At 55.3% G+C, this 12,591-nt stretch overlaps 1 protein-coding gene across 1 annotated transcript; it reads right to left on the bottom strand.

Annotated features, from left to right (window-relative positions):
• Positions 1–1,425: 1,425 nt before the first annotated feature.
• On the bottom strand, positions 1,426–8,184 carry NODAL (nodal growth differentiation factor). The gene is made up of 3 exons (XM_032423610.1): positions 7,989–8,184; positions 3,001–3,698; positions 1,426–1,578 (listed from the first exon to the last, which is right to left on the bottom strand). Exons 1-3 carry the CDS (start codon positions 8,182–8,184, stop codon positions 1,426–1,428), a joined length of 1,047 nt encoding a protein of 348 aa, XP_032279501.1.
• Positions 8,185–12,591: the final 4,407 nt, after the last annotated feature.

A 12,591-nucleotide genomic window follows, 5' to 3' on the forward strand; every position in this document is an offset into this window, starting at 1 on the left:
CCTTGACTCAGCCATCGCTGCAATCGAGTCAGGAGGGGTTCCCACACGACGGGGCTTATTCTCATAAGCCTGGAGCAGAAGTTGACCGGCTTCTTGGGGAAGCAGGGGTAGAACTACCATAGACTCGCATTCCCGCTAGATAGGCCCCCTCACCCCGCCAAACAGAAACAGCCCCTGTTCTGGCAATGCTTAATGAGGTCAGCTAAAAGAGAAACAGGATCGCTGCCTTTGGGGTCTTTTCATCCAAAAGGCAAAGCTGTGCTCAGGTGCTTTGGGTAGAGCTTCCCACAAGAAAGCTGGGGTTCCTTCTGCTGGGCTGCTAGGTAGAACCCGAAATCAAGCCCGACTGCGAAGCCTGAGCAACAGAAGAGCTGGTAAAGGTTAGAGAGAGAGGGTACGGCAGGCCTGGGGCTCAGCAGGCTTCGTAAGCTGTAGAGGGAGATGGGGAGACGGGGCTAGGCCCAGAGGACAGTCCATGATGTAGGACCTGCTAACAGACATGTTAGCACTTTACGGGAGGAGGCTGAGCAAGGAATTAGTCACCTGAGGCCACAGCTTCTCAGTGGCCCGGGTGTGACCATAACCCAGGTCTCAGGCCACTGTCGCCCCTGCCGGATGGGAAGCTCAGGGGCCTCATTAACAGCACACAATGAGACACCGAGGTGAACTGTCACCAACTTTAATAGACTCAGATTGTGTGTGCCCACGCAGGCTGGCTGGGGGGTGCCTGAGGGCTCCACTCCTGGAGTCCAGCGTGGCCAGCTCTCTGGAGGAGTTTCTGCCTCTCTCTTCAAAGGCACCAGCTGGCCTAGGAGGACTTCACAATGGCTGTATTGTTTGTGCAACTCATTAGCAGAGACCCACTCCGGGGAGCCTCCGGACAAGGCCAGCGGATCGCCACTGGCCGGCCCGAAGCAGGTGGGGGCTTCCCTAAACCAGCCGGAGGCAACGAGAGCCAACTGTTTCTCCTTTAACACAGTGAACTTCATCTTGGCAGGGGGCGGGGGTGGTCAAAGACCACCTTTGAGAATACATAGAAGTTATCGGTAACCTGTCCCACCTCAAAGATAAATGCACGTACGCCCCAACTTTTGCGTATCATTTCTGAGGGTTCATAGGTTAAGAAGTCAAGTAGAGAACCCTTGCCCTAGTGCTTGTAGTCACCACTGTCTCTTCAGGAAAGAGAACAGCCGACCAGCCTGCCGCCCAGGCTTGCTCCTCTCTCTCTCCCGACAGACAGCAGCCTCTGTGTGAGCCGGACCCCACAGAGCCTTCCTTTAGAGGGCAGGCAGCTCTTCCCCCTCTGGCAAACAGAGCAACCTTCCCCCCTCTGTGTCTCCTCATTGCGTTAGATGGTTCTCGTGTCTTCTAGGACCTTCCCAACTTCCCAGGGAACAGGCAAATCCAGGCCCCGCCAGGATCCCCTCAAAGGCACCCACATTCTTCCACAATCATGTCTTTATGATGGTCTAGGAGGACTCTGCCGTTGTCCACGTACAGCATGCTCAGCGGCTTGGTCTTCACGGGGGCACAGCAGGTAGAAGGGACTCGGTGGGGCTGGTATCGCTTCAGCAGACTCTGGGGGAGAAAAGTCAGTTAAAATCAGTTTCTGGGTACAAAACCAGAAGAAAATCATTCTCATAAAGGATTCAGCCTGCCAATATACATCATCAACTCCTAACACGTAAAGTAACTTTACAGGCTGTTTAAAAAAAAAAAAAAAGAGCTAAACAGAAGATTCTAAAGGCTGTATCTGGGTAAAGCAGTAGCAAACAGACATGTCCTCCTATTGTTCTAGTCTAGAGTGCATGCCCATTCCAAGAAACTCCTGGTTTCGTTCCAGAAACATGAAGCAGAAGAGAGTCATGAGGAAATTCTTGTGGGATTTGCTTTGTTGCCCAGAGAAGGGCAAATAGAGTCAGTAGGAGAAAAGGTAACAATCCCTTGGCACTCTGGAACCGGGCCCCAACCCTGTGGTCCAGCGAGGTCTTTCTTTTTGGATCTGAGTGTCAGAGTTGCTCTTGGGACTCTCTGGGTCACTGGGAGTCCCCCTGATCATGCAGCAGGGAGGTTCATGGAGCAAAGTCCCAGGAGAGGCTTAGGCCTTTGCCTAGGAAAGGTCCTGCAGGGCTCTGGCCTCACCGAGTTCAGCTCACATGCTCCCCAGAGCCTCTGAACCCCAATATCAGGGCCACCATGTTAGGCTCTATTCTCTGCTCCCTCCCTCTCATTGTCCTTTTGCTCTCCTCCACCACCTTCTAGACCTTAGGCTGATTAGTGGCACGTGGTGGTAGTCTTGGGCCCTCCCTACTGCAAAACGGTGTCCAACTCCTGTTTTAGGTGGCAAAAGTACAGTGGCTAGAACAGGATGACCCTAACCATGGCCCCACACATGTGGCCCCCATTCCATCGGTGAATCACAGACTTCTAGTAGGATGATACATCATCCAACGTGCCGGTCACCAGCCAGCAGATACACATGCGGGAAACATCTCATTTAACCCTACAACATGGCTATGAACTATGGCATTGCCATCCCCCTTTCACAGGCGGGAAAGGTCAGGCTCAGACAGAGTAAGCAACTTGATCAGTATCACACAGCTAATATGTAGGAATCAAAGCCAGGTTTATTCCCAGAGTCCAGATTCTGAACTTCCTTTCCTAGAATAGTCAGAGCTGAGGAGAAGCGGAGGTCTTCTAGTCTACACCCTCCACCCCTAATTTTATGAAAGACGAGGAAGAAGGCCTAAGGAAGCAAGGTGTTCGAGGTTACCCAAGGGGGCGTGGCTGCATGCAGGCTCTCTGAGGATCGTGTCACAGGCCATCAGTCTCTCCCAGGATAGGAGCCGGCACACTGTTGGTGCCCGAATAACAGTGAACGATGAACAGCAATTTACAAGCAAAGCCGGAGTCCTGTCCGCCCCCCCACCCCGATCGGGCAGTATGGCCCCCTCTCCCCCACAGCCCCCTGCCTCCCCTCCCCTTGGCAGGGCTCCGTACCTGGATGTATGCGTGGTTGGTCGGATGGAACTCCTCCCCCACGGGGTTAGGACACTCGCCCTCGCAGCGATAGGCATTGTACTGCTTGGGGTAGATGATCCAGGAGCCCCATCCAATGAGGTTGAAATCCACTTGGAACTTGACCTTCCGACACAGCTGGCTTTTGTCCGGCAAGTGGTGTCGACGGCGCCGCCTGCCCCTCTCCTGGGACAGCTGTCCCTCCCGGGCCCGCCAGGAACTCTCGGCCTCCCACAGCAAGGTGGAGCCGCCCAGCTGCCTCCGCTCTGGGGACAGGTTGGAGTAGAGCATGAGGAGCGCGCTGGCGATGGGCGGCGTGGGAGGCCGCGGCTGACACTCTCCAACCAAACCGGACATCTGCTCCTCCAGCTGCCCAGGGTGCTTCAGCCACTTGGAGAGTGGCCTGGTCACCTCCAGGACCATGCCGCCTGAGGAAAAGGTGACCTGGGACAGAGGGACAGCGAACAGGTCCATCCGAAGACGCTCCCGGCAGTCAGCTGGGTCCTGCTCCGCATCCGGCTTTAGCTGGTGGAGAATCTCGACGGAGAGTGGCAGGCCAGGGGGCAGGTCCACAGGGCTGGACAGCTGCAGCCGCAGCTCAGCCCACACCAGATCCTCCACTTGGCTCAGGAAGGAGAAGTCAAAAGCAAACGTCCAGTTCTGCCCATCCACCTCCACATCTGGGTGGGGAAAAACGGGGAAGGAAGCAGAGTGAGTGGGGGCCCCCTGCAGCCTCATCGCTGTAACAACCACCAGAGCTCATGTTGGAGCCTTAACCTGATAGGAATCCTCTCGATGCTCAGCCCAACCCCTAGGCGTTGGGAACGTGGAGTCCACTTTGGTCCGATTCAAATTGCGGCTCTGAGAGGTTAAATCACCCACACAAGGTGGCAGAGCTAAGAATGAACCTGGATTTGCCCAACTGCAAAGCCCAAACTCCAAATCACATCACCGTTCTGCGGCTCCCTCCAAGACACCCGAGAGCTGGAGAACAACTGGTAGAAACTGGATGAGTTCTCCCTGCTCTCTGGCCAAAGCCTGAGCTTTCTGACCTAAACCCTGAGCCTCCACCCACCCTGTGACCCTGAGCAAGTCACTTTCCCAGACTCCGCCTTCTCATTGGAAAGGGTGGCCTATCTCATGGGCACATTGAGGTTGATACGTGTATCATGGAAAGGCGAGGCTCGGTGGGCTCAGGGGGACACAGGCAGCAGAAGCCCGATGCCCCGCCCATTCCTAACGGCAGAGGCAGAAACTTCAGGAGTTCTTGACAACCTGATGCATAGGCTTCTACAGGCATTCTAAGCATGACTTTGCGCTGACCTGGCAGTTTTCCACCCCGTGGGCTTTCTCATCTACCTGCAGGGTGCTTATCACCTCCCCCACCCCCCGAGGGACATTCCCACACCTGGGGCAGACACGGCAGCACACACACAGCCCCTGGCCCTGTTCTACCCCCGCTCCCCGAGACAACTCAACCCAAACCGGACGACAAGGAATGGGGAAGCACATTCCATTCATTTTAGTCCTGGACTAATTTGGTCCGATGTCTGGGAATAGCATGTTTTTGTGGATTTTCAGGTCACCTAAAAGTGACCTTTAACTTTTTTCAAGCCCAGTTTCCTTTTCTTTGCAATGGGAACGGTCATGCCCTACCCATCCCTGCATCCTCATCAGCCCTCATGGAAATAAAGAGGTTTGAAGGCTTGTCGCTAAATCAAAGTCAGGGATCATCCCTCAGAAAAAAACACTAACCCTTTTGTGAATCGAGCTCAAGGGTGGTGATGGTCTCCGATTTAGGTCCACTCTGGGCAGACCACTAACAGTTTCCCTTTTTTTTTTTTTTTTTAAGGGTCTCATAGAGCATCTTTGGTCAGATGGTAAGTGAATTTCTCTGAGAAATCCAAACTGCATTACAAGGAGGCTGTCCCAGCTTCAGCCTCCTGGCAGCTTCTCCCAACCCACCTTCAGCTGCTCTTCTTCATTTCCCCTTCCCTCCTCATTAGCACCTGCAGGGGGCAATAACCGGGCCCTGGCTAGCAACTCTCCCTGGAGGTGTGGGGAGGAGGCAGGCATTCCCCCTTGCCCACTGCAGCACCCCTAGCCACCTGGGGATTAGGTGGGACCTATAGCAACTCCTGGCCACCTGCACCAGGAGTTAAAGACTTTTTATCTCAAGTACCCACAAATGGCCTTTTAGAAGAAGACATTCCAGCCCAGCAGGTTAAGAGCAGAATGCTCCGGTGCGTTCTGCGAGGCTTCAGATTCTGCCGCTCGCTGTTGAACATTGGGTAGATTACTTTCCTTCTCTGGGCCTCAGCTTCCCTCTTGGTAAAAGGAAGATAGTGACAGTATCCACCTCGTGGGAGTGTTAGGATTTACTGAGATAACGTGTGTACAGCGTTTTGCCCAGCATAGCCAAGGTACAGCAAATGTTGGCTGTCATCAACCACTTCCTTACTATGGCCGATGGCCAAGGTTAGAAATGAAGGTTCCAGATAGGTAGTGAGGGACCTGGACATAGAAGCAAAGTCATCTGTTCCCAGAATGGACAATGTGCATGGAGTGCTCCTGCCCAGGGTGAGGAAGAGTCCTTGACCCACCCCCAGCCAAGGACTCCCTGGGAAACAGTGCTGATAGGTTCTCTTAGAGCTGGCTCTGGTTCTTGTCAGGAGACGGGTGCCTAATTTTTGGGGGGTCACTGATGCCTGATACAAGCTAAGAATGCTCCCACCTGTACAACAAATGTGACTTGGGGTAACTATCTGGAGAGGGTTCGTGGACCCTGAAACCGATCCAAGCACTGGACAGAGTTGGCCCACAGGCCCCAGTGTGATCTTGACCCACGTCTAGTTCTAAAGAAGAAAGTGGGGGCGCCTGGGTGGCTCAGTCGGTTGAGCATCTGCCTTCAGCTTGTGTCATGATCCCAGCGTCCTGAGGTCGAGTCCCACGTGGGGCTCCCTGCCCAGCGGGGAGTCTGGTCTCCCTCTCCCTCTGCTCATGTTCTCTCTCACTCTTTCTCTCTCAAATGAATAAATAAAATCTTTAAAAAAATAAATAAAAAAAATAAAGAAGAAAGTGGTTGGGCCCATGCCCTTGGGTTCTCTCCCCTCAGACAGAGTGCTGAGGCTGAGTTAGGACTTGGGGCTCTGAAGGAAAGGAGGGTGTAGGTATGGCATTAAGCGTCCACTCTGCATTATTATAAACTCTGAGGATAATTGCCACTATCTGCTTCCCGAGCAGAGCCTGGTCTCCTTCAATCCTCACCACTATTACAGGTGAGAAACCTGAGGGTGTTTCAACAGGGACAGAGGCAGATGCAAACCCACTTTGGTTAGATGCTAACAGCCACTTCCCTCTTTCCTGGGGAGGCCTACAGATAAGCCCGAGGGAAAAGAGTCTTTAGAACATTCCTTCTCCATCAGTGTCCCTCCAAGCAGGCTCTTCTTGCTGCTTTTAAAAAAATGAAGCCAATTCACAACACTGAATGTACTTAATGTCACTGTACACTTAAAAAGAGGTAAAATGTTAGATTTTGTCGTGTATATTTTACCTTGTACACACCAATGAGGCAGAAAGCCAGTCCCCTGCTTTACAGAAGGGGAAACTAGAGAACTCAACGGATATGCAAGGGACCCACCCGGAATTGGGAAGCAGGCTTTGAGGGACCAGGACTCAGTGTTCCAGTCTCCCAGGCTGTCAAACCCCCACAAACCTTCTGGAACTCTCCAGAAGGACGAGTGAACTGAAAAAGGGCACCCAGCACCCCTTTGCCCAGCCTCCTCCCAGCACCCAGCTTTCTGGTAGAGGGACTGAGCAGAGCACTCCAGTCATTTCCAAGCCGGCTCACCCTTCCAGTGTCCCTAGTCTGTCTGGTCTCCAGATGACCCTTCAGGAGAGGGTCATCAGCTGTCTGACCCCAGACGTGGCCGGCCAGGGAGCTAGGAGCCCCCAGCCCCAGACCATAAGTTGCTGGCGGGTGGCCAATTAGATCAGATTATCGGATGTGGATTGTACCCCAGCGTGGGGGAGGGCCGTCTGGCCCCAGCTGGGGAGGGAGGCGCAGGCCGGAGCAGGGCGGCAGGGGTCTGCCCCCGACCCCAGGCGTCAGGATGTGGATTGCAAGGGGCAAGGGGACTCCGCGGGAGCGCTCCCTCTGCTCCGCACCCACCTGCCCGTCGCGCCGGACGCCCTTAGAACGCCCTGCGCTGTTTCCGAGGGTGATCCTCCCCAATCACCATGGTCGCTGAGTGCTTCCCCCCATCCATGTCTAGGCTCCGAACCCGAGTCACTCGGGACGCTGACCCCTTCCCAGCCTGGACTCGAGTTCCCAAGCCTGCCTCAGTTCCCAACTGCGGGGCACCCCATCTCTAGTCCCGGATCTCTGAACTCTAATCCCTGAGGTTACATGCACCGTGCTGGGTTTCGAAGCTTGCAGTCAGCGCCAGGCTCCGGCACCCATTCACTCTCACGCGGGAGAAGAAAAGAAATCCACAAAATGTATGTAGCAATACTAACGACCATTTATTTCTATGCCCGGTTTCGTGCTAAGCGTCGAATGTGCTTTGTCACCTAGCTCTCGCCACCGTCTTCTAAGGGAGGTACTGTTGTCCCCATTGCAGGGAAGTGCACACCGAGGCGCCGCGAGCTTAGGTAATTTAACAAGCCGGCGCGGTCCAGTGGCGCAGTCGGCCTCCCACCCTCCGGCACCGCGCGCTGCCCACCCTGCAGCAAGACGCGGGACGCAAAGGTCTCCGCCCGGGGCCCCCTCCCGATGCCACCATCCCCTCCACCCGCCGACCCCGCGCGCCCAGCCAGTGCCGACGCCGAGCCACCCCAGACCCGGACCCCGGACGCGCGCTCCCAGCCCGGGGCGCCCTCAGCCGCGGCGTCCCCAGCCCCCGGCCGCCCGCCCGCAGCCCGCCCCGGCGCCCTTCCCGAGTCCCGAGGCGCCCCGGCTGGGAGCCTACCTTGCGCCTGCAGGCTGCGGATGATGTCCGCCCGGGGCAGCGGGTCCCGGTAGAGGCTCAGCATGTACGCGAGAGGGGACGGCGACGAGGGCTGCACCCGCGTTCGGAGCGGCACCGGGGCCACCGTGGCGGCGCCCGCCTGGCGCAGGACCCACCAGGCGTGCAGGAGGAACAAGGGCAGCCGGGGGGCGTGCATGGTGGGCTGGCTGGGCCTGCGAGCGGCGCCTCCGCCCCTTATATCCTGGGCCTTCGCTGCCGCCCCGCCTCTTTCCTCCTTCCCTGGGGAAAGCCTTGAGCTCCTATACCTGCCCCCACCCTAGGGGGTGGGTGGAGGTGGCCCCCAGAGGGACCACCTGCTGGGGCGGGCCAGCCCCGAGCCTGGTAGGGAGGAGACCCGCCAAGCTGGCTGCGCTGTTAGGTCGGGGACCGTCCTGTTGGCCCGGTCTGGGCACCCTGGCACGTGGCTACTCTAGATAGGAAGGGCCTTGTTTCTGAGGCACAGCAAGTGTGTCACCGGCAGCTCTGGGGTCAGAACTGTGGCTTCCTTGCTCTGCCTTACCTCGGATCCCTGCCCCTTCCTGTGGCTCCAGGCTCCAAATGGATGTCTGGCTCAACAGGACCAGGTAGGGAGCGGTGGTGGGCCCTGGAGGCTGGCCCCACACTGGCCTGCGAGGCCCCCACCCAGTCCGGCCAGGTGCAGCCTTCCAGGACACCACCCGGATGGCCTCCGGGAGCACTCCTGGCCATATCCGGCAAGGCCTGTCCGGAGGGCTAGCCTCTGGGGAACTACTGGGCACTGGGAGTTGCTGGCTCAAGGAGGGTGAGCTCCAGAGGAAGGCCCACGGGGACCCGCTTCAGACAGGGATGGAAGGGCTCTCCCGGAGAAGACAATGGGCAGGAGCGACCAGGGCGAAGGACGGACTTCTCCATCACAAAAGGGAGGTGTTGGGCAGAAGCTGGAGCCTGGGGCATAGCTAACGGGGGACCCCGGCCTCACGTCCCTTCGCAGGCACCCATCACCCCCCCCCCCAGGGATTTCAGGAGAAAGGGGTCGCCTGTGGTGTCCGTGCCCGGCAGGAAAGCTGGGTGTCAGCTCAGCCCTCTCTCCTTTCCCTTTCTCGGAGCCCTGCACGGAACTGAGCCTTGTCTGGCCTCCCTGCGCGGTGCAGTCAGGTCAGAGCTGGAATTACCTTTAAAGAAATAGAAATCCCTGCCCCTTCTCAGGCCCCATCTGTTTTCCCTCGACCCAGAAGGGCTCCTCCTCCCCGTTTCCTTTCTTGCTTTGCCAGGCACGTGAGCTGCTGGTTGGCATTTACTGAAATGCTGTGTGCCAGGCCCGCCTCAGCAACTTCCACAGGGTGCCCCAGCTCCACAGGACCACAGACTCAGCCCAGAGCAGGTGGAGACTGTGGGAGGAGGCCCAACAGGCTCAGTCAGGAGCTCGGACTTGGGAGGTGGGGAGACGGCGGGTGGAGACGGCCCACACCCAGCCCACACCCTGCAGGAAGGGGCCTCGCCTAGGAGAGACCTGGGCTGCAGTTGGCCATGGGACCTGGAAATCTGCTCAGCTGGCAGATGGTTAGTTCCTTAAAGTGGGGATTGCCTTGTTCATCGTGTTTTCCCCACAGTACACATTTGAGTTTGGACCCAAAAAATCTTAGCTAAGTGAATAAATCAGTGAATGGCACTATGTCCGGACTTGCCGGGAGATAAGTATCACCTTGGGTGTTAAACGATTGATTCCTGAGTCCCAATCCAGACCTCTAGACTTAGAATTTGGAGAGAGGGCTTGGTTATCTACATATTTAACAAGCACCCCGTGGTCCTTACCAGACAACTTTGAGAACCTGGGTGGGGCTGGGGTTCTAGTCACAGTTTGGAACCCACCCCTCTGCATTCAGTTTCCTCATTGGAGATCCCTCCTTCCATACAGAATAAATGAAGCAAATGGTAAAGTGCTTCGCAAGCTCTAAAACCTGGTGTATATGTAAAGCTTTCTGCACATGGATATTGTGGGTGCTCCGTAGTTGTCATTCAGCTTCCCCAGCCTGGGGGCTTGCTGGTTCGGGATGGTCAGCCCCAGCCCTCTGCATCAGACCCTTCCCCAGGGCACCCTCACCCAGGTTACGAATATATAAATAAAAACCCGACAGGTTGCGGTTAGTGCAGTGGGAGCCCTGACAAGGACATGGGAACCAAGAATGGCAACACAGGGGAGGGGCATATAGCTAGACAGAGGTACAGGAATCAGCTTCCCCCAAACCCGGATTTCCCCAAGTCCCACGTGACCTAGAATCCCAGTGGTCCCCGTGGAAACAGGGATATTCAGCACAGAGCAGTCTTACCCACCAAGATGGGGAAAGGAACAACAAAGAAGATGTATCTACTTCTCCTAGTGGACCAGAAACTTCTTGAAATTAAGGATAAAATTTTATTCATCCTGTGTCCCTTGCACTATGACACCTAGAAGGTGCTTAATCAATGTTTTAGCTAACATGAGTGGTTATGACAATAGCTAACATTTCTTGAGTCCTTCATGCAGTTGGCGCTCTGCTAATCATTGCAGTGATTTTATCATCACGCCCACTTCAGAGATGAGAAAACAGAGGCTCAGAAGAAACAAGGTGATTTGCTCAAGGCCACAGATTTACAGGTGGGAACAGCCAGTATGTGATGGGCAGGTGTGCTTGTGACCCAAAGCTGTGCTTTGAGCTCTGTTGCTTCCCCACAGATGAGAGGGTGAACGTGTGCCTTGTACTAAGACTTAGAAACGCTCAAAGTCTTGCCTCTCCCAGGGTCTGGGAGCTTCAGACAGAGCTCATTTCTGATGTGTATTGGTCCAGAACCATGTAGGGGCCTGGAAGTGCTCTCCAACCAGCAAGAGCAACTGTCAAAGCCCATCCATCACTGACCTTTCTGCAGCTCTGGCACCTAGAAGAAATGGAATCCCTGTCACCTCTGCAGGACAAAGGCTCATTGTCCTCCTGCTCGTTTTTTAAGGGTATTTGTTCACCCAGGATCTGTTTCCTGCAAGAAGGACCATAAGTTTCCTCTTCCCAGGTGGGGAATGACACCTTCTCGCGTCCCCTGTCCCAGACGGACTGACCAACAGATTACCTGACCTGGGAGATAACCTTTCAAGGCCATCCCAGCTGGCTGGAGGGTGGGGAGCAAAGTCCCTCAAAGTTCTTGAATGCTTCCCATCAGACTGTCCCAGACCCTCCCTTGACACGAGCAGCGGCATGTGGTGTGGTTGAATGCTGGAGCCGTGAGGCCAGGATGCCAAGAGGTAGGGTCAGCGTCCTTCTCTGTCACTACCTGGGTACATTACACCAGCCACTTACCATCTTGAAGCTTCTGCTTCCTCAGCTGTAAAATGGAGGTAAAGGATAGTATCTCTGTGACAGCAATGTTGTAAGTAGGAAGTGTGTGTAAAGCGCACAGTGCACGTGGCATCTGGCCAGCTGTGTATTCACTCATGGGACAGACCTGCTTTTCTAGTGCGTCTACAGCAGGTTAACGGCAAGAGCTAGATTCTCTTGGGGGCAAGGCAGGAAGGCAGCTCAGTTCAGCACATATTTAATGAGCATCTCCTATATGCCAGTGTTACCTAGGCTGTCTTCACTTTCCCAGCGCGCCTCTGTGCTCCTTCTTCTGCAGGCGTGTTTCCATTGTATCCCCCCACCCCGCCCCAGGAACTCCTACTCAACTATCGAGACACAGCTTAAAAGACCTATCACCAGCTCCCCAACAATTTGTAAGTACAACATGATAGAGATGCCGTCCAAAACCGTCTTCAGTGGCCACCACTGGACTGTGAGCTCCCAAGAAGCAGGGATGGCTCCTGATTCATTTTTCCTGAAGCCCCAGGAGTTCATAACTGCTGGTTATAACTGACTGGTTCATACTGGTTCATACTGACTATTGCTTCAACTTAGATGAATGAATCGAGTCCTAGAAATGGTAGAGGGGTGCCTGGGTGGCTCAGTCGGTGAAACAGCTGCCTTTGGCTCAGGTCATGATCCCAGGGTCCTGGGATCGAGTCCCACATCAGGCTCCCTGCTCAGCGGGGAGTCTGCTTCTCCCTCCCCCTGGCTTGTGCTCTCTCATGCTCTCTCTCAAATGAATAAATAAAATCATTAAAAAAAGAAAGAAAGAAATGGCAGAGGCAGCTCTAAGCACAGGCTTCTGGCTTCTGCCTTCAGTATTTGTCCCCCTTTCTGTTACCAGGCCCTGCTGATCTTGGAGGCCAGCACCCAGAGCTGAGAGGTACCACCCAGGCACCTGTGCCAGGCCCATGTGGCTCCCTGTGATCTGGAGAGAGAGACCCAGCCCTCCCCGCTGCAAAGCCCTTATACTCCAAATGTCCTCCAGCCCCATGGAAACACCTGTGCTTCCCCCAAAGTTCAAAGCCATTCTTCCTCTGTCCAGGATAATTCTGCCCCCTCTGCATTCACACAAGACACTCCTATTTATTCCTGTGTCCAGCTGGAGAGAGTTCCAAGCCCTCTGCTGAGCACTCAGAAGAATGCAGAGCAAGGCGGGTGGCAGGCTCGCTGGTGGAAACCTCCTGAGGGCTTGAGGACCTCAACCCTCAACAAAG

This window comes from Phoca vitulina, unplaced genomic scaffold (genome assembly GCF_004348235.1).
Source record: "Phoca vitulina isolate PV1807 unplaced genomic scaffold, GSC_HSeal_1.0 scaffold29, whole genome shotgun sequence".
NCBI lineage: Eukaryota > Metazoa > Chordata > Mammalia > Carnivora > Phocidae > Phoca > Phoca vitulina.